Here is a 21,439-nt window from a genome sequence, read left to right as displayed (position 1 = left end):
TCTTATTCTATTTAATATTCTTCTTCTTCTTCATCGTTTTGCTAACTAATATTTACTTTTGGGTCTTCTCTTTATTCAGAATATATAGTTGAATATTTCATTTCTCCAGAAAATTTTAACAAATCCTTATTTATTTAATAACTTTTAGGTTAAAATTATTTTTTTATATCTTTTTAAATAAATTTGCTAAAAGTAAGATTAGATTTACTTGGTTTAGTTATAAAATAAGGTTATTTGTTTGAAATATCTAAACTTTTTTATAAAAAATTGTTAACTTCTTCTTAATTATTATTTAAATTTTTATAATCTTAAATTATTTTTATAGATTATAAGTATTTATCTTATAAAACTTTTTAATTTTCTTAAATTTAATATTTTTCAGTACTTATATAAGACAATTTTTGATTAAATGCGCTTTCGTTTTCAAATAATTTTTATTTTAATTTTTCTTTTTCTTATTTCTCATTTTCTAATTTTTATATCAAATTTCCAATACTCTTTTTATCTTCAAAACATAAATCTTTTAAAGTAACTATTAAATTATTAAAATAATAAAAATAATATTAAATAATATAATAAAAAAAAACTTTTATTTTGAAAATTAGATATATTATCATATGAATAATTAATTAGAGAGCTTTAATTATTAAATATTTATTATTATTATTATTATTATTATTATTATTATTATTAATATTTTTAATATGTTTATTATTGTTTTTATTAATTTTATTCTTGTCTTTCTTGTTATTCTTGTTCTTATTAAATTATATTTTAGTTTTTATTTTTTATTATTGTTTATTGAATTATTTTTAAATTTTTTTTTTTATTTAATTAATTATTTTCTACTTTATTTAGTATTTTTTAATATTTTGATTGGCTTTGTTAATTTTAAGAATTTTATATTAGAATGTTTCCTTTCGTTATATTTTTTAATATTCCTTTTTTTTCTTTTTTTATTTCTTTTAAACTCATTTTTTTTTAAATTATATATTATTTATTAATATATTTTTTTAAAAACAAAAATTACTAACTTTTAATTATTTTATTTATAATATATATATTTTTTCAAATGTCAAATTTTTTATTCATATATTTTTTTTTTAATAATAAATTATATTTTATTTAATTCCATTATTATATATAAATCCTTTTTTTTTTAAATATTATTATATTTTTATAAAATAAAAAAGAATTATAACACCATATTTAAACAAATAAAATAAAAATATTTTTTTTTAAAAAAAAATTATAAAAATATATTCATTATCATATTATATATAATAAATTTAGTATAAAATAATCAAAATATTCTTTAATAAAATTTATTGTTATAAATAGTTATTAAAATCTTATAAAAATAAAAATATATACCATAGTCAATAAAATCCACATATAACTATTATTTAATATTAAATAATAAATTAATAAATATAAAAAACTAAAAAAAACTAAAAAAAAAATAAAAACATTAATTAAATAAACCAAAAAACAAAAAAATAAACAAAATATTAATAAAACTAAAAGAATGCTGTCCCAAAAATGGGTAAACTAAATAATAAACAAAATCGACACTGACGAAATACTAAAAAACCGTCTCGAATACTGCCATGAAGACCTAGATTAAATAATTAAAATAAACCAAAAGCCTAAATTAAATAAAGTTAATGTATAAAACATATCCAGTATATTTCTTTAAAACAACTAAATATTTCAATCTTTAAAAGATTATTTAATAAAATGGAATAACTAGGTTGAAAAATATCGAAAAGATAATTAAATTTTTAATAATATGTAAACTTTGAACGCTATTTTTTCATGTTTGGCAAAACATTTAAAAGAAATTTGCAATACTAAAAATTAATTGGTTTAATAAGATTATTTAAAAGCTACTTAAAATTGGTTATAGTCCTATTTTTATAGTTGTTCTGATACTCAAAGGTAATAGATATAAAAATAAAAAAATATTGAATTTTTTGATAATATTTTGAACAAAAAAATTGATAATAGTAAACAAAATAATACATAAATTGACAAAAGAACATTGAAAAAAAACTCGTCGAATTTGTTTTAAACTACTATGAATAATTTTGGAGTAAATACAAGCGTATTTGAATCTAAAAACAATAGTTTTTATAATAAAACTGAATAAGAAGGGTGTTTAAAAAATAATAATATAAAACCAGTTTATAATGCTTGTCCAAACATAATAACTCATTCTTATGGTATAATTCCATAGCATAAAAAACATAAATATATATCAATTTAATTGGATTAAGATTAATAATTAAAATTACATATAGAAAAATAAAATTGGTAATATAAGGAGTTTTTAAAATAACAAAACTAAATAGAAAGATATATAAAAACAGCATAATAAATGCGACAACAAAAAAACTAATTCTAAATAGCAAATAACGAAAGGAAAAAATATTTCAATAATTTTAATAAACTAAAATATTAAAATAATAATGATAAAATAGAAAAAGAGGAAGAAATAGATAAATAAATAAATTATAATTTATTTGTAAAAATAGAAGATGAAGAAGACGAATAAAAAAAAGAAGATAATAATAAAAATAATGAATTAAATAATATTTTTGATAAATATTCTAAAATAAAAATATTTACAGAAGATGAAAAATTAAAAATAGGGTATATACATTAAATTTAAATAAAAACTATTTATTTATTTATTTAAATTTTAAAAAAGTGAATATAATAAAAAAAAACGATAACAAGAATTAGAAAATATACCTTAGTAATAGTTTGAAGTAAATGAAAATTAAGAACAAGATATTGATTACTAAGTTACATCAATTAAAAGTTAAGATAGACTATCTTATTATAATATTGAAAAATAACAATTTGAAAAATAAATTTCTTTATAAAAGTAAACTATTTAACATAATGAACAAAATGATAAGAAAATTTAATAATAGGTTAAAATAGTAAATTTAACAAAACAAATATAATAAAAATAGTCTATATATAATAATTTTATTAATTAAAATTTATAATAAATATCCAGTATTAAAAAATAAAAACTTAATAATATAATGAGAAAAACAGAATAATTATTTAAAATAAGAAATTCTTCGACAGAAAAATAATGTTTAAATAATAATAAAAACAATATTTAAGTAGAAAATGAATAATAATAAAATTCTATTTCAATTTATTAGAAAAAAATAAAAGAGAAATAAAATATTAAATTTTAAAAAAATTTAAATTAATAAATTTAACATTAAAATATATTCTAATAAACTTTTGATGAAATAAATAGATTAAAAATGCTTTCAAAAAAAAAAAATCTACTATATCTATAAAAACTTTATAAAAATCACTTTTTACACCTATTTTCTAAAAAAAAAAAAATACAAAATTACCATCTCAAGGTTAAATGTTATTAGAAAATCCATTTTTTGAAATTAATTGATAATAATCAAAAAAAATTGTTATATATATAAAAAAAAAATATTAAAAAAAAAATATATAAATACAAATAAATATATTTATATAAATATATTTATATATATATATATGTATTTATATATTTTTATAAAAAAAAATAATAATAAATAAAAATATTTATATTTTAAAAAATTTAATTTTTTTTTCATTAAATGTAATCAACTTCATCAAGCAATATTCTATTTAAATTATTATATTTAGAATAAAATAATTCAAAGAATAATGCTAGCTTAATTGATAATCGTTTTTCGCCGTATTCATGAGATTATCATTATTATAAAATGAAAATCTAGGGATAGAAGGCGTATAATTTTAAAATTTGTATATAATTATATTAATATATATATATAATATATTTAATATAAATTTAAATATATATATTTTACATATTTCTTTATTTTATTTTATATTTTTTTAATTGTATTTATATAATATATTTAATTCAATATTTTATAAATGAATAAAATTTTTTTGTTTTTTTTTAATAATAAATTTATCATAATATTTAATATTTATTATTATTTCCTTTCTTTTTCTTTTATCTTAATTTTTTTATTTAATAATATAATTATTAATAATTTTTTTTTAATATAATATTTATTTATTAATATTATTTTAATAAAAATTTTTAATTAGAACTCTATTTTTTATTTTATTTATATATCTTTTAAATAAAAAAAATATTAATTTTTATTTATATAAAAAATCTTTATTATTAACTTTTATATCTTTTTAAATGTATTATATATTTTAGAATTTAATTATATCTCTTTTGTTTGTTATTTTACAGTAAGTTTTTTAGCAATTATATTAAATATTTACTCATATATTTCGCGATACATTCTTACAAATTATTTTTAAAAATATTTATATTATTTATATTTCTGTAATTTTAATAATATTTATTTTATAATTTTCATTAAAAATATTTTACCTCAATATCAAAATTTTATTTATTATTAATTATTTTTGATATATTGTATTATTTTTAATTTATTTAGATTTTCTGATAAATTTAATATATTTCTATATTTTAGAAACAATTACTTCTAATATATTTATAAAACTATTAATTAATGCCTAAGTGACATTTCTGAAACGAAACACTTTATTTTTTATATATAAATTACATTTTTTTAAATAACATAATTATAAAAATAAATTATAATCTTATTAGTATTTTTATTTTCTTTATTATAACCAATCTTAAATATATAATTTTGATGGTTTTATTAAATTTAATTCTTGTTTATAATTATTTATTTTTTATATAATTTATAAATTAATTAACTTTATTTATTTATTAAAGAAAGAATTTATAAAATTGAAATATCCTTTATAAAAAAATTTATTTGTATTTTTTTTTTACATAATATTAAAATATTTTTAATTTTATTTTATTTTTATAAGGCTATTTATTACTCTATTTAATATTCTGATATTTATTTACAAGACCTTCCATTATCATAGAATGTAATTTTTCCTAAAATTATAAATATTTTCCATCTTATTTTGAATATAAGAAGCCAAAAATTTTTTATTAGTAAGTGTAAAATTTCAGATTTTATAAATTAATCTTAAATATATCATATATAAAATTAATTTTTTTTTTAAATTAAACAATTTAGGAATAAATTTTAAGAATTCCATATTAAAAAATCTTAATTTTATATAAATATTTGTTTGTTTTGAATTTTTTATAGGGTTTTTATTTTTTTGATTAATTATATTTTTTTTTTATATTAAAATTTTCTTTATTTAGATTTTTATATACTAAATTAAAATTTTAGCAAGTTAAACATTTAATTCATTTAGAAATAGTTAAAAATAATGTATGAAGTTTTATCATTTGTTTTATTATTAATTAAGAATAATTAAATATAAATAAAATATTATAATATTATTAATAGAAATATGAAAGCTAAAATATTAATTAAACTATTCTTTTATAATATTATATAAATAATATAAATTTAATATTTATTTATTTAATATAATTTTTTTTATATATTAAATATATATTATATTTTTAATTTATCTTATTTTTATTTTTTTATATATTATAAATTTATAATATATATTTTTATAAAAATAAATAATATTTTAATTTTTTTTATTTACAAAATTCTTTATTATTATAATTTTAAATATTTTTTTTTGTAATTTTATTTTTAAAATAAATTAATATACATTTGTTTTTAGGTTATGAGTATTATATTAAGAATTATGTTATATAATAAATATATAAAAACACAATCTAATTTATAACATATTTAAAAAAGTATTTAAAATAATGTAATTAAAATAATATAATTTAATAAAAAATATTAATTAAAAAAAAAAAATTACAATATATATATATATATATATATATAATAAGATAAAAGTATTATTTAATATAAACAAAAAAACAAAAAAGTTCAATAAAAACCATAAATAATTCTTTTGATTTACTAACTTATTCTCTATAATAAGTGTAATATTAAAAATTAAAATCTCCGAATAAATAAAAAAACCATTTTATTATTTTTTTTTAAAACATAACCTTCCATCATCAAACAAAAAACTCATTATATTCAAAAAAAATAAAATAATAAAAAATAATTGTTTTTAATCCAACATATGTTGTTCAAACCGTCAATAAATTAACGCTTAATATCTTCTTTTAACCCAAGAGCGTAAACAATAACTAATGTTTTGCCACCGTACTTTTTAAAGCACTAATTTAAATAAATTAAATAACAATGACAATAGCAAAAAAGCAATAACTCTTGGCTTCAATTTATTTAAGTTAATCTCCCTATAGTCCAATATCCAAAAACTAAAAGTGATCTATCATCTATTATTTGGGAAAATCAATCATAAAAAACGATGATAGTATAATCCAAGTAAAATAGGAAGTTACAAATAAAAATGCTACAAGTTCCCTTTCGTATTCTGAAATATAAGAAGACTCATAATTTTCATAAAAAAACTAAAAGAAAAGATACAAATAGTGGACAAAAGAAGAATACTATCTATTAAAGTAACTCTATGAAATGAACAGAGAAAAATTAATGATAAATGAGCTTTAATAAGTTCCTAAATACCAAAATGAACTTCAACTTAATGGCAACATTGATGACAAAAAATCAAAGAATCAAAACAAAGAAAGCCCTTTACTCCTTAAGAAGACGAAATATAATTAAAACTATATTAAAAATATACAAAAAATTGGGAAATAATAGACTCTGAATCGGGCAGAAGAAATTGAAAATAGATACGAGACAGATATATTAACAAACTAGATAATTCTATAAATAAAAAATAATGGACTCGTGAAGAAGAAGAAATGGTAATATTATAATAATTTAAACAAAAAAGTTGTAAATGGAGTAAAATTTCAAAATATTTATGCAGACGAACTGAAAATATAGTAAAAAATAGATTCTATGCATATATAAAAAAAAAATATTTAAAAAGTGAAAATACAAAAGATATTAATTAAAATCTTTTTTTAGATGATATTTAATTAAATGGAAATGATAATAATAGCAATTTAAAATCTTCTAATAAATATGATAATGAATTATATTATTTACAGGAAAATAATTTTATTGATGAGGATGAAAGTATTGTAAAAATATTTCATTAGATAATATATGACTTTAAAATGAAAAATAAAATACATATATTAATAGTATGTATTAACAAAATTTTGTTTATATATAAAATATTAATAATTTTGTATATGAAAAAAAATAGTGTTAATTATAAAAAAGGAATAAAAATATAGAAGAAAATAATTTAATTTCTTGTTTAGTGATTTAAGAAAATTATTAAATAAATAATAATGAAATAAAAAGATTTAAGAACTGAAATATAAAATCGATGTTTTAATAATTTAATAATAATAAAAAAAAGATAAAAATCATCTATTAATAAAAATAAAAAAATAATGAATAATATATATAAATAATAAAAGATGTTAATAAAAAATATAGTAATAATAATAATAATAATATAATAATAATAATAATAATAATAATAATAAATATATGGCGAGCAATATGAATTTTAATTGTATAAATCATAATATTTACTTTATACAAAATTTTGTTTTACTAAAAATGGTAAATTATATTATAATAACAAATTTTTTTTTGATAATAGGTAAGTTTAAATTAAAAATAATAATTAATCTATATCTTTTTTTATTATTATCTTTAATTATTCTTTATCCTATTTTTTATCTTTTTTATTCTTTTTTAAAAATAAAAAAAATATATTGTATTTATTTTTAATTTAAATTTAATGTTTTTCTTTATTATTTTATTAATCAAATTTTAATTTAACATTAATTTAAATTTATACTTCTTAATAAAATTATTATATTATTAACTAAAAAAATACTTATTTAATTTATTTATAACTTATAAAACACAAATATTTTAAAAAAAAATTATTAAAAAAAAAATTATAAAAATAATAATAAAAAAAAATATATTTTAATATATTATTTTTATCCTTTTAATAAATACAGATAATAAATTATAAAATATTATCAAAAATAGAATGTTAAAATAGTTATGAAAATTCATTAAATTAATATTAATAAAAAACTATAAAGATATAAATCATAATAATTTAATATCATTAACAATTAAACTTAAAGAAGTCATAATTATTTAAATATAAATAAATAAATAAACATAATAGACAGTAAATAAAATAAAAATTAATATCCATATTAAAAATATAAATATTTTCTATATTTAGAAAATATTAAATATATATATATATATATATAATAAATATATATAAATTTAAATATATTATATATATTTTATATATATATTTTTTTTTATATATTTAACTTTATTATTTATTAATTTAGATTTTTTTTTATATTGACTTTTTAATTTATTTATATTATATTTTTATTTAATAAAAAAACTTTTATTATTATTTATAAATTAATTTAAATAACAAAAAAAAATACAAATTAAATCATTTTTCAACTAATACTAAAATCTTATTCTTAATTATTATTATTATTTTATTTTTAATCTTAATAATTATTATCTTATTAATGAATTTAATTTTTATTATTTTATTATTAATTTAAATTTTCTTCGTATTATTATAAATTATTTTAGTCACTATATTTTTTTTCTTCTTAAATTAATTTTTAATCTTACAAATTTTTTTAAATTTTTTCTTATTTAACATTATTTGTTTCTTCTAAGTTATTTTAAACAATATCTATATTCTAATTATTTAATTATTATTATTATTATAATATTTTATTTAAATTTTCATTTTTTATTAAATTTTCATCTTTTTCAAAAATTTCTTTTTTTTAAAAATTTTCGTCTTATTCAAAAATTTCTTCTTTTTCATATTTTTAAAAATTTTTTTCTTATTTATTTTTTTATTCTTTTTCTTCTTTCTCTTCATTTTCTTTTTTTTCTTATATTTATTATTTTTCTTTTTTCTCTTTTTTTTCTTATTTTTCTTCTTGTTCTTGTTTTTTGTATTTGTCTTCTTTTTCTTCTTTTTCATCTTTTTATAAATTTTCATGTTAATAATTTTAATCTATATTATTTTCCTCTTTTAAATTTTTAATATGATTATTTTAATCTAAAACTAAATTTCCCTAAATAAAATTAATCTATTTATAATAATTCTAACCTGAATTATTAGTAAAAAAATTAAAGTAAGATCTAACATCATTATTTTTATCTTATTATAATTTTTCAGCGATTTAAATTAAGCTTTAATCGTCACTCATTGGACCTATGTATTGAAAAGATATATATATAAATATATATAAAAATAAAATATAAATATATAATATATATATATATATATATATATATATATATATATATATATATATATACCTCTTTATTTAATATGCTAAGATACAGCTTCAGCTAAAGTAATTCTTACATTAACTACTTTATCATTGACCATTTCTTAAAATATATGCATAAAATACATATTAAAAATCTCAGGATGCATCATAAGTTAATTGCATATTAAAATAAATCTTTTTTTTTTATTATATATAAAATATATTTTAATTTTTACGTTTATCTTTAGTTAAATCTACTTGACATTTAAAAAGCTTTTATATTATTTACTATACATATTAAGTATATTTCTTATGTTTATTAGTCTTTTTATAAAGATATTAATATTGAATGCATTTTTTTCGCGGCTTCTTCTCTCACTAATGATACTGTATCATTACATAATTTAAAAGATATGGGCATAATATACCTAAAAACAGTTTCTGAATTAAACATTTAGGCCAAAAGATCTATTTATCTAGCTATTAATTCTCTAATTCTCCATTTTTTGGGATCCTTTTAAAGAATAAGGAATACATCGAGGAAGTTTTCTCTTTTTTAACTATCAAATACATGCATAAATTCAGCCAGATGTTAAATTGCTCCATATTTAACTTCATCATCTTTTTTTAAATATAATATTTAATAAAAATTTAAATATATATTATAGAACTTGGATCTTTTAATATTTAATCCAAAACACTAAATAAGTCATTTTCTGCTTTTTCTTGTCCAATTATATTTGCTATGATATGTAAACTACATGCTATGGGTTTTTTTACTTTCTGTTTAGTTTATTATTTTTTTTTAAATATTTTTATTAAATTTTATTTTATTTAATATATATTTTTTTTCAAATTAACTTTACTTTATTAGTACTTTTGAGTAAACTTGTAAACGTTTTATATAATAAAGGCCATTTTTTAGAACCATATATGGTTAAAATAGCAGGAAAATATTAGGAACATGCTATCATTATCTTAATTTTTAATAAAAAAATAAAAAATATTTATATTATTAATTACTTCATCATCTTATAATAAATTATTAATATTATTATCAACCATTTTATTATAATTTTCAAATAATTTTTCTGAGGGAGCTTAATTTTATAAAGTAGAAATGAAAGGTCCTATTGTTTTTTATTTTATATAATATAAATAATTAATTATATAATAAAATTATAAAATTATTTATAAGTAAAAAACCTAAATTTTTAAAGGCAGAAGTTTTAACCCATTTAGAATTATCTTTTAAAAAATTCAATAAAATATCAGTTAATTCAGTTTCTCTTGTTTAATCATTACATATTTTTGAAATATCTACTAATATATCTACACAAGCTTTTCTTATTCCCCAAAAACTATCTTAACTTTTTCTTTTTAATATATATATTTTTTTTTTAAATAAAAATTAAATTATTAGTATTTAAATAAAAATACCTAATATAAAAAGGCAAAAGTCTTTATTTAAAAAATTCTTGGGAAACTTCTTTGCCTATTTTAGGTAAATTTAGAACACTTTCTTTTTTTACTCTTAATTAAGGATCTTCTCCTAAACTCAAAATTTCTAATCCTACAAATTACTCACAAAGAGCAGATCCAAAGCAATGAGCCATTAAAGTTAATAATTAAATTGCAACGATTCTATTATCTTCATTATAATCATCATGTGCCATAGTAAGTACTTTTGTTAAAATGCATTTTCCTCTATCATCTTCATTTAAAATATCAGCAATTATTCCTATTATTTTTCCGACATCTTCTTTTATCTTTTTTTATATATACATTTTTATTTATAATATATTTTATAATTACATCTATATTTGTTTTTCCTAATAAATTAAATAACTTAGGCGTCAATATATCTCTTATTTATTTATATCCGTCATTAAATTATTTAAAGTATTCTATTATATAAGGCATTTATTAAATTAAAGTTCTTTTAATATCATCATTATCATTGATCTTTTATTTTTTTACATATAGATAGAAGATGTTATATTTATAATTTTTATTTTATATTTACTATTTATTCTATTATTGCATTTAAATGAATTTATGTTTTATCACCTATTAATTATAATAAATCTGCTAAATGCTTAACATAAGTTAATCTTTTATTTTTTTATATTAATAATATTTTTTTTTATTTTTTTAGAAATAAAACCTTTCATTGTATGTTAATTTAGATATATTTAATAATTTATTTAAAGCACCTTCTTAACTAAAATCTATAAAAACTCCATCAATTTAATCTCTTGAGACTTCAGGGAATTTCTCTATTTCTCCTAATTTTTCCATATCTTCATTATTTTATTTCATATTATCATTTGATATATTTTTAGTTAATACTTATAATATTTAAATATATATATATATATATATATATATATATATATATATATATATATATATTATATATATATAATTATATATATATATATTTTTAAGTTTATTATTTTACTTTTTGGTTAATTAGCTGATTATTCATCTTCTATTATATCTGACATTTTTATATTATAAAGTTTTTTTTTTTATTTTTATATTTTTTTTATAATTTTAAAGATTAAGAAAGAGGATATAAATAGATAAATATTTTATTATTTATTTAATTAATATTCAATAAAATAAATAAATAATTATATTTCTTCATATTTATTAATATTTTCTTTGTTTTTTGTTTTTTTTTTTCTTAATAGTATATAAATTCTTTCATTTTATTAATAAAAAATTTTAAAAATATAATTAAAATATTTTTATTTAATAAATAGAAAAAAAATAAAAAAAGTAATAATGCTCTAATAAAAAAACTTTTTTTATTATACAGATAAATAATATAATAACACATATATAAATTACAAAAAGCCAGAGGAAAATTAATATAAAAAGAAAATTTTTATACCTGATATATACGAAACTAAATCATAAAAAGAAATAAAATCTAACATATCAAGAGTAAATTTCAATTTTTTGATTTGGGTATTTAAAAACAAAGATAAATTGAAACCAAATACAAACGATAAAAGAATAATAATATCAAGTTTAATAGATATTAATTGTGCAATAGGTTTTGGTGCTGCTACAGGTTGGTTGAGTTATTTGTTTTTATCAAAAATGCATACAACATTCTTAGAAATATATTTTGAAAATTATATTAAAATAAAAACTTTGAAAATTGCCTTTAGTACAGGAATTTTCGCTTTAAATACTTATAAATTCGTAAAAATAATATTAGATTAGAAATTCATATACGATCTTGCTTTAGAATATAAAGATGAAGTATATTAAGAATCACTTAATGATTCTAAATGTGAACATATTATTTAATAATATAAAAATTATTGAAATTTTTTATTTTTAATAAAAATATAATTTATCTAGATTTTATTGTAAATTGAGTTTTATAAATAAATAAAAATGTATTATAAAATTAAATATAAAACTATATATAAATATATATTTATGATATATATATATATATATTTATATATTTATATTTTAAAATAAATCATCTAATTTTTAAATTAAGTTTTTATAGTAATGTTTAAAAATTATTTTTTATATAGTATTTAGTTAAATTTTTTTTTATATATAATTCATTAATTATTTTATATTGATGTGTACTTTTCCTAAAAATAATAATTAAACATTTAAGTTTTTACAAAAAGTTCAATAAACTCATTTTTTCATTAAAGCTTTGAACAAATTAATCTTTGAAATTTTTAATATTAATATATTCATTTAACTAAGGCATTTTTTAATAAAATATTCATTAACGAATTCACTAAACTTGCGAAAAATTTCATACGTTAATTCTTTTTTATTAACCTAATTTTTATTATTTATAATATTATTTATTCCTTAAATAATTTTATTATTATTTTTATTTTTGAAATAATTAAAATTCCAAACTTGATTTTATTGCGGTTTAAATTAATCAAATAAACTTTGAGTTTACTTTTGAATTTTCTTATATATTTTTTTCGAAATTCCTTTTACAATATCCTAATTTTCTATATAAACTTCATCTTATATATATACAAAAATCACATTTTTTTGATTGAATTTTTTCTTTTTAATTTTCATTAAAAAATAAATTAAATAAAAATATCAATTAAAAATATACCAATTAAATAAATTCTTAACTTTAATTAATTCCCGTAATAATAGGAATAGGGGAGTCTAAAAGATCAAATCCATTAAAAGGCAAACTATATATACACGGGTAGAGCCATTTAAAAGGTTAAATCAACAATTAAGAAAATAACATACAATAAGAAGATAAAAGCGGCACATTCTAACTAACAAAACAAATATTATATTCTAAAAGTACTGCCAAAAAAATAAAAATAATCTAATCTAAATTCTAGAATCTAAAAAGGCATTCTTCGATAATATAATCTAGACATTAAATATTAGGAATCTATTCTGGAAGATTATATTGGAAGATTTTATCAAATTAGAATTAAAAAGAGAATCCTTAATTTAATTAAATAGAAATATATTGTAATTTTTTTATATATTCAGATGAGATTTCTGAAATTTATTCAAGGAAAAAAGCCACATCTATATATTATATTTGATTTTTATCAGAATTTTTGTCAAGTGTTTCTTAGAAATTACTTTAAATATTTAATTTCCTTATTTTTATTTCAGTTTAAATCCCGAAATAAAGATCAATGAAAAATTATGTTAATGGAAAATAAGTCACAAAACACAAAATTTTACTAGTTTTATAAATTCTTTTCTTTTCTTAAAAATATTTACCTTTTTCCTATTTTTTTATATAAAAGTCTTTCATTCTAATACATATACAATATATTTTTTCATTATCTTGTTCCTATTATGTATTAAATTATTATATGAACAAATTCTTTTAAATATTAGTTATATTTGGAAATATTAATTTATTTAATTAACTATTAGATTCACTTTACCATATTTTTTTTATTTTCACACCAAAAGGATATACATATTGACTTATACTATTCTCCATATGGCTTTTATTAGAAATTTTATACTAATAATTTATTATAGGAGGTAAATAAAAGATTTCTTTTTTATCATTTTTATCTATTTTTTCTATATTATTATAATCAGGACCTATTACGAAAAACTCTTCAAGAATTTTCGAGGGATTATTTCTTTCTTTTTATTGTGTATGTGTTTTAAATAAAGATTCTTTTATGTATTTTATTTAAGGCTAAACTTCTTCTTTTTCATTTTCTTTATATGTATAGTAATTTGGAACTTCAGTTTGGAGTATTTGTGTATATTTTTTTTAAAGGGCTAATTAGAGTGCCCGTATTTAAGTTTCTTAATTTTATGTTTGTTTTTCTAAAGTAAATATTTTAGATTGAAAAAAAGATAATATTTATTTAAAGTCTTCTTGATTTTTTTCTTAATTTAGAAAATTTTAGATTTTTTGATTTATTTCGATTTCTGTGTATATTGTATCTTATTACATTTTTTTTTTTTTAATTCTTTTTTTTTTTATTTCTTTTATATTTTATTCTTCTTTTTTTTTAAAAAAAAAATAAAAAATAAAAAATTAATTTAATTTAATTTAAAAATGTAGATTTTTTTATTAAATGTAATTATTTTTTTTGTTTTGTTTCTATTAAATTTATAGGTTTAATTGAAAATAATTAGGTTATCTTATTTAATAAATTTATTATTTTATTTATGGAAACTTAATATAAATAAAGTATTTTAGTAATTTTAAAATAAATAAAGTAATTTTAATTTAAATAAATGAAAAATAATTTGTTATATAAAAATTACTTTCATAGTATTTAATATATATTTATATTAGTAAATAAATTAAGTGTTTTTTATTAATTTTTTTTTTTTTTTTCTAATTAAACTAAAAATAATGGATAAATAGAATATTAAATCCTTAAATTAAATATCTGAAATAGCAGAAAGTGAATTTAGCTAAACAAGCTTTAACATTTAAAAAAGAAGTTGATTTTTTAATAAAAAATAAAAATAAAAAACATTAAATAAAAAAAGATGAGTTAAAAAAGAATGAATAGGATACAATTACAAAAAATAAAAATATGGCTTTCTCATAAGAAATAAATAGAAATTATTTAAAGAGAGGAACATTGAATTCAGATTCTTTAATAGATATAGATTTAGGTTAATTAAGATTTAAATTAAATGAAAAGGAATAAGTTTTAATAAATTATTTAAAATAAGAAAATATAGATTTATTTGAAGAAGAAAACTAAAATGTATAAAATAATAATAATAATAAAAAATAAAAAAAAATAGATAACAATATATGTATTAAGGAAAAAATAAAGAAATTAATTGGAGATAAATTTCCTTTATCATATTTTCAAAAATTTTCCTTTTTTTTAAGATTATTATTTTACATAAGATGCTGATGACATATTAAATTTCACAAAAATTTAAAAAGGTTTAATACATAGATTTTATAAAAAAAATGAAATTCTATTTAATGTAGGTATTTATAAAATAAAATATTCTATAAAATAAATAAAATTAAAGGTGATAAAGGAGTAGAATTTTTTACTGTTTTAAAAGGTTCTTTTTATATATATATTTCTTTGTTTTAAAATGTATATAGGATCTGCTTATTGTCTTATTATTAATCCAAATTATTAACAAGAAAAATTTAAAAAAGTTAAGGCTTTTAAATATGTAAAGGAAAAATAAGGCGAAACTAAATATGAGTCAGTTGCAAGGACATTTATAAATTCAATTACTAATAAAATAAATTAAAAAGTTTCGATATAAAATAACGTGAAAGAATTTGTTTAAAAAATAAAATTATATTCTTAAAAAAAATCTAGTTTAAGAAAACTTCTAGGAATGTATTTTTTTTGTTTTATTTAAAAATTAAAAAAAATAAATAGATTTAGATCATCTTCGTGTTAATTTATAGATTAAATGTTAAACGAAGAAAATACATCTTAAGTAACACAAGAAGAAGAAAACGAATTTTTATAATAAAACTATCCTTAATTTATATTAGTAAAAAAGTTCTTTCCGGGAGATAGTTTTGGAGAAATAGCTTTATTGACCCAATAAGGTAGAACAGCAACATTAGTAGCAAGAGAAGATTCTCATTTTATGATTTTAAACAAAAATGCATTTGATAAAGCTATAGGAAGTTGCAAGATAACATTATGGAGAGAAAAAATAGATTTTTTACATTCGTTTGATTTTTTCTCTTGTATGACTACTAGGAAACTATATTAGTTATTATAATAAATACAAATATTGAAATTGAAAATAAAAGAGACTGTATATAACGAAGGAGATAATGCGAATTTTTTATTTTTAATAAAAGAAGGAGAAATCGAACTTTAAAAAATTTTATAAAATGAGGAAATCGAATAATAAGAATACTAGAATAAAGTATACATATTAAATATATATGGTTTATTAATAAAAAAATAAAAAGGATGGTATTAATTAGTTATTGTAAAGAAGAAAAACTTTAAATAGTAGATTAAGACATACTTTAAAAATTATTAGTGAAGGAAGCTTTTTCGGAGATGAAGAGATTGTGAAAAAAATAGATTTAAGATAAGAAAGGGCTATATGTTATAGTGGACAAGCGGAAATTTATTAAATAGACTTACAAGTATTTTTTTATAGAAATAATTTTATACTTATATGCTTATTTAATTTATTCTTATATATTTTTTTAATTTTATATATAAAATTAAGAGCATATTTAATATTTTTGGAAATAATTTTTTTGATAAATTAATAGAATAAGTGAGAGTAAAAGACGTTTTAAAAAAAGAAAGATTATAAAATTTAATAAAAATGTAAATCCCATATAAAAACTTTGAAAATATAAACGAATTTTTACTATATGAATAAGAAAAGAAACTACTTTAATAAGAAAAGAAACTAATGTAATAAGAAAAAGACTTACAAAAAAAATAAATGGATAATAGATTAAACTAATTCCAAATAAAATGTAATAACTCGAATAATATAATTAAAAATGATAAAAAAAACACTTAAATAAGTTCTAATGACGAAATATCTGAAAGTTCTATAGATTATATTAAAAATAAAAAAAAGACCGTAAGAAAAACAGTATTTTGGAAAAAGAAATAGAAACTTTTTAAAAATTAAATGATAAAGTTACAAGTATATAGAATTTAATTAATACAAACTAAAGTAATATAGTATTAGAATAAATAGTTTATTCAAATTAAAAGAAAAGACCTAATATAAAAAATTCCGAATAAAAAAGCATTAACCCTTATTTAGAATAATATAAAATTAACAATTAAAAAATTCAATTTTAAACAGAATTTTAATCAAATGGAAATCTTTTATTTAACACAGAAAATCTCATTTCTAAAAAACAAGTAAATAAGAATTATTTATTTTATGCATAATAGAACTAAAAGTAATATTTAAGACACTTTTACTAAAATTAATTAAGTAATAATAGCTAATAATAGAATTAAATATTTAATATATAATATAATTCTTGTAGAGGTAATAATGATGATAATCTTTAGAAATCTTAGAAAATATATAAACTCATATAATTTTATATAGAAACCCAGTTAGTTTAGATAAAATAAGTAAAGAACTTAAAGTTCTTAAAATTATATTAATTTTGATGATAATTAATATGGAATTGTTTAAAAAGACGAGTGTAAAAAATAGTTTACTATTAAAAATAATATAAATTAAAAAAAAAATATTTCGCAAACATTATTTATCAATTCAGTAAAAAAAAAAATATTAATATTAAATAATTTAAATAAAAAGAAATAGTAAATAAATAATTCAAAAAAAAATGATGACGAAAATATATTTTTATAACTATCTTATTCAAACTATATAAAAGATAAAAAACAAAAACTAAAATAAGAATAATCTTTGGACCTTTAAAGAAATATTAATTTAAATTCAGAAAATTAAAATTTTAGTAATATTTATAAATAATAATAAAATTAATAGTAAATATAATAATAAAAATAATAATAATAATAATAATAATAATAATAATAATAATAATAATAATTAAATTAATTTTATTAATCTAATCATGATTATTAATAAAATAATAATAAAATTTATGAAAAAATAAAATATATTAAATAAATCTTCCTTAAGTATATAAAAATAAGTTAAATAAATAATCTCTTTTCAAACTTTAATAATTTTCAAAATAAAATAATATTAATAATGCTTATTAATATATAAATTAATCTATTGTTTCATAAAAATAGGAAATAAAGTAAGAACAAAATTCTTTAAATTATGATAATGAATAGATTATAAATAAATTAGCGTTTAATAATTAATAATATTTAGACATATTAAAAAATAAATATAATTAAATTAAAAAAATATGAAAATTATATTTTTAAAAAAATAAAAAAACACATAAAAAATAATAAAAATATATATTTTTATTACAAAAAAAAATAATATATATTATTAATTATAGTGAAAATAATAATTATGAATAAATAAATTTTTAAAATAATCTAAACTATAATAATAATAAATATCTTTTATTTTTCAAAATGTTTAAAATAAAACCATTAAATTCAAATAAAACCCTAAAAAACTATTACAAATTCATTAAATACCTTCATATAATCCAATAATTCTACCGATTCCATTAATATACCAAATAAATAAATAAATAATATCCAATATGATCCTAATTTACTAAAAATACCATTTGATAAGAAAGATTTCGAAGAAGAAATGCAAATATCGAAATAAAATCTCAAAAATATGACATAAGAATAATATATAGATAATTTAAACCGCATTTAAAAACTAGTAGATGATAATAAAAAAATAATTCAATAAAAAAGCGACGTTTTGAAACTTTATTTTATCCACACAGCTTAGTATTTATCTAATTATTTAAATTAGCTTTAAATGATAATAGAATAAAACCACGAAATACTAGTAAATTTAGCCGTAACTATTATGTTATATGAAATAGATATATATGATAAGTCTATAGATAAATTTAAGGATTCCATATTCAATATATTGACGCGAATACCTCCTCCTTATTCAAAATGTGAATAAAAAATATATTGTGAAGATTGTATTTAAATTAAAGACTGCGTTTGGGCAGCAGATAAAAGATTCTGCTATACAGGATCGGCTGATGATGGGTGCTATTTCTATTAATGTGAGTATTTTATGAAATATGAATGTATAAGTAATGCTAAAGTAGACAAAAAAGAACAAAAATAAATAAAAAATGAGCTTGTGGATATAAAAGAATACGATAAAAGTTTTGATTTGAAATAATTTATGGAAGGGTCTGCTTTGGAAATATAAGAAAAGCTTATACCGGACACTTAGAAAAATTTTATATACAATGAATAACAAAAGTTAATAAATTTAAAAGGAAAAATACAAGAATTAAGAATAAAAATAAACAATTTAAAAAAATTAATTCTTAAAATAAAATATTCGGTATTAATAAAAAAAAACTAACGCGAAAATAATAAAAAATAAGAAAACGAAGATTACACAAAATAAGAATATAAGGGAAATTTTCTAGATTCAATATACGAAAAAACAACTGAAAGAAATTTAACAATTGACTAATTAATAATATAATAAAAAAATAAATAAAGTAGATAATCAATATAGGAAAATAAAAATGGTAATAATGATAATAATGATAATAATGATAATAATAATTAAAAATAATAATATAATCCTAACTCTAAGATAATTTAACTTTTTGTTAATGAAAATGGCACAATAAAAGACCAAGATGGAAAAATAATTAAAGGACTTTTCGTTAGTGCGGATTAATAATTATTTGATACGAGGACAGGTGAATTAAGGAAAGATCTTAAAATTATAAATAAATAAATTGTTAAAATAGATGGTAAACCAATAGATTAGGAATATATGGATAATTATTTAAATTAAGAATAAAATTCAAAAGGATTCATTGATTATATTTTAAAATTATGGTATGGAGATGATGAAGACCCAAGATTTTAACCCAGAAGTACAAATTAATAGAAAGATATTTTCGAAGATTATTAAAAATAAGTTACTATTGATATCGAATCTGATGATATTCAAAATGAAGAGTAAACTATTCTTGATTATGTATAATATAGATTACTTGAAGAAGAAAAAAATAAGAATAATAATAAAAAAAAAAAATGATATTTTATATATATATATTAAAATAATTATTTATTTTTATAAAAAATAAAAAAAAGTTATTTTTTTTTCGATAAATCAAAATAAAATAAAAAAAAATGATAAAAAGAAAATTTAAAAGTTCAAATTAATAATCTATATTAAATTTAGATAATAAAAAATAAGTTTAAATAATAATAAAACGAGATTAAAAATAAAATTTCCCGAAAGTAATTAAAAAATAATAATCGGATTCGTATTTACCTTCTTTATTAACAACATAATAATAAAATTAATATGTTAAAAAAAGTTAAAATTAAACAACAAAATAAAAGAAATAATATGTTTTTATTTATTTATTTTTTTCCAAAAAAAATAAATAAAAGTTTATTCATTTAATTAATTTTAATAACTTAATTAATCTATAAGGAAATTCAATTAGCAATAAAAATAAAAAAATGATCTTAGTTTTTCTTATAGTAAACAGCATAATACCTCTACTAGTTCAATTAATAGAAAGTTACCTTCTTAGTAAAATAAATATTATATACCAAGATAATTATCAGCAAAGTAATCTATTAAAATATTGAATGATTCTAATATTACTTAACAAAATAAATAAAAGTACTTTTAAAAAAAAAAAAATCTATTTGTTTAGTTTGTATTTTTTTATTATAGTATAAATGAATTAAAAAGCTTGTCAAAATTTGTTAATTACAATCTTTATAAGAATAGAACTGAAAAAGTATAATTAGATAATTTTATATATAAATAATATGTATATATATATATAAAATATAAAGGGAAGTAGGGCAACTTACTTTGCAAAAAACATGCTTGAATCTGGATATAAATAAAAAAATGTTCCAAACAAAACGATTATTGATAGAATAAAAAGCCTAAAACCAAATGAGAAAATAAAGCCTGAATAAAATAACATAAATAAAAATTTAGAATAATAATTCTAAAATTCAC

The 21,439-nt window shown here is 15.2% G+C and overlaps 3 protein-coding genes across 3 annotated transcripts, besides 58 other annotated features; all 3 read right to left on the bottom strand. All coding sequences in view use genetic code 6, as the record gives it.

The window, feature by feature from the left end:
• Positions 1 to 31: part of a microsatellite that runs on past the window's edge.
• Positions 32 to 428: 397 nt separating this feature from the next.
• Positions 429 to 480: a microsatellite.
• A 159-nt stretch (positions 481 to 639) lies between these two features.
• Positions 640 to 695: a microsatellite.
• Positions 655 to 726: a microsatellite.
• A 709-nt stretch (positions 727 to 1,435) lies between these two features.
• Positions 1,436 to 1,461: a microsatellite.
• A 26-nt stretch (positions 1,462 to 1,487) lies between these two features.
• IMG5_186210 (hypothetical protein) lies at positions 1,488 to 2,426 on the bottom strand. Its single transcript, XM_004027231.1, has one exon. The coding sequence runs from the start codon at positions 2,249 to 2,251 to the stop codon at positions 1,817 to 1,819; it is 435 nt and encodes a 144-aa protein (XP_004027280.1). The 5' UTR covers positions 2,252 to 2,426; the 3' UTR covers positions 1,488 to 1,816.
• Positions 2,427 to 3,220: 794 nt separating this feature from the next.
• Positions 3,221 to 3,253: a microsatellite.
• Positions 3,254 to 3,462: 209 nt separating this feature from the next.
• Positions 3,463 to 3,515: a microsatellite.
• Positions 3,469 to 3,516: a microsatellite.
• Positions 3,490 to 3,556: a microsatellite.
• Positions 3,506 to 3,566: a microsatellite.
• Positions 3,510 to 3,557: a microsatellite.
• Positions 3,511 to 3,557: a microsatellite.
• Positions 3,567 to 3,582: 16 nt separating the features above from the next.
• Positions 3,583 to 3,615: a microsatellite.
• Positions 3,616 to 3,779: 164 nt separating this feature from the next.
• Positions 3,780 to 3,837: a microsatellite.
• Positions 3,797 to 3,851: a microsatellite.
• Positions 3,852 to 3,855: 4 nt separating this feature from the next.
• Positions 3,856 to 3,905: a microsatellite.
• Positions 3,906 to 4,017: 112 nt separating this feature from the next.
• Positions 4,018 to 4,109: a microsatellite.
• Positions 4,019 to 4,084: a microsatellite.
• Positions 4,049 to 4,092: a microsatellite.
• An 87-nt stretch (positions 4,110 to 4,196) lies between the features above and the next one.
• Positions 4,197 to 4,248: a microsatellite.
• A 1,496-nt stretch (positions 4,249 to 5,744) lies between these two features.
• Positions 5,745 to 5,783: a microsatellite.
• Positions 5,748 to 5,789: a microsatellite.
• Positions 5,775 to 5,822: a microsatellite.
• A 2-nt stretch (positions 5,823 to 5,824) lies between these two features.
• Positions 5,825 to 5,849: a microsatellite.
• Positions 5,850 to 7,392: 1,543 nt separating this feature from the next.
• Positions 7,393 to 7,507: a microsatellite.
• Positions 7,508 to 7,897: 390 nt separating this feature from the next.
• Positions 7,898 to 7,965: a microsatellite.
• Positions 7,907 to 7,939: a microsatellite.
• Positions 7,908 to 7,959: a microsatellite.
• A 258-nt stretch (positions 7,966 to 8,223) lies between the features above and the next one.
• Positions 8,224 to 8,298: a microsatellite.
• Positions 8,243 to 8,311: a microsatellite.
• Positions 8,285 to 8,327: a microsatellite.
• Positions 8,290 to 8,314: a microsatellite.
• Positions 8,299 to 8,400: a microsatellite.
• Positions 8,401 to 8,470: 70 nt separating this feature from the next.
• IMG5_186200 (protein phosphatase 4 regulatory subunit 1, putative) lies at positions 8,471 to 11,823 on the bottom strand (the record flags this gene model as incomplete). The annotated part of the gene is made up of 13 exons (XM_004027230.1): positions 8,471 to 8,493; positions 9,148 to 9,252; positions 9,360 to 9,508; positions 9,550 to 9,934; positions 9,985 to 10,096; positions 10,180 to 10,290; positions 10,337 to 10,443; positions 10,520 to 10,689; positions 10,754 to 11,082; positions 11,129 to 11,278; positions 11,340 to 11,427; positions 11,481 to 11,664; positions 11,778 to 11,823. The coding sequence occupies 13 exons, from the start codon at positions 11,821 to 11,823 to the stop codon at positions 8,471 to 8,473; spliced, it is 1,959 nt and encodes a 652-aa protein (XP_004027279.1).
• Positions 8,489 to 8,586: a microsatellite.
• Positions 8,758 to 8,799: a microsatellite.
• Positions 8,775 to 8,853: a microsatellite.
• Positions 8,788 to 8,855: a microsatellite.
• Positions 8,837 to 8,890: a microsatellite.
• Positions 8,868 to 9,016: a microsatellite.
• Positions 8,868 to 9,023: a microsatellite.
• Positions 8,868 to 9,024: a microsatellite.
• Positions 9,268 to 9,358: a microsatellite.
• Positions 10,114 to 10,161: a microsatellite.
• Positions 11,679 to 11,757: a microsatellite.
• Positions 11,824 to 12,715: 892 nt separating the features above from the next.
• Positions 12,716 to 12,768: a microsatellite.
• Positions 12,757 to 12,810: a microsatellite.
• Positions 12,757 to 12,814: a microsatellite.
• A 28-nt stretch (positions 12,815 to 12,842) lies between these two features.
• Positions 12,843 to 12,905: a microsatellite.
• A 510-nt stretch (positions 12,906 to 13,415) lies between these two features.
• Positions 13,416 to 13,447: a microsatellite.
• A 1,334-nt stretch (positions 13,448 to 14,781) lies between these two features.
• Positions 14,782 to 14,841: a microsatellite.
• Positions 14,842 to 15,027: 186 nt separating this feature from the next.
• Positions 15,028 to 15,068: a microsatellite.
• Positions 15,069 to 15,789: 721 nt separating this feature from the next.
• Positions 15,790 to 15,821: a microsatellite.
• A 1,134-nt stretch (positions 15,822 to 16,955) lies between these two features.
• Positions 16,956 to 17,004: a microsatellite.
• A 162-nt stretch (positions 17,005 to 17,166) lies between these two features.
• Positions 17,167 to 17,226: a microsatellite.
• An 824-nt stretch (positions 17,227 to 18,050) lies between these two features.
• Positions 18,051 to 18,120: a microsatellite.
• Positions 18,121 to 18,263: 143 nt separating this feature from the next.
• Positions 18,264 to 18,347: a microsatellite.
• A 638-nt stretch (positions 18,348 to 18,985) lies between these two features.
• Positions 18,986 to 19,733, bottom strand: IMG5_186190 (hypothetical protein; the record flags this gene model as incomplete). Its single annotated transcript, XM_004027229.1, has 1 exon — positions 18,986 to 19,733. A coding segment is annotated over one exon (588 nt), but the record flags the coding sequence as incomplete, so codon positions are not given.
• A 225-nt stretch (positions 19,734 to 19,958) lies between these two features.
• Positions 19,959 to 20,002: a microsatellite.
• Positions 19,969 to 20,023: a microsatellite.
• Positions 20,024 to 21,439: the final 1,416 nt, after the last annotated feature.

The sequence above is a fragment of the Ichthyophthirius multifiliis genome, assembly GCF_000220395.1.
Source record: "Ichthyophthirius multifiliis unplaced genomic scaffold scaff_1120509251346, whole genome shotgun sequence".
NCBI classification, from domain to species: domain Eukaryota; phylum Ciliophora; class Oligohymenophorea; order Hymenostomatida; genus Ichthyophthirius; species Ichthyophthirius multifiliis.
Note: the sequence above shows the minus strand (reverse complement) of the source record. Positions and strands in the feature narration are given on the sequence as shown.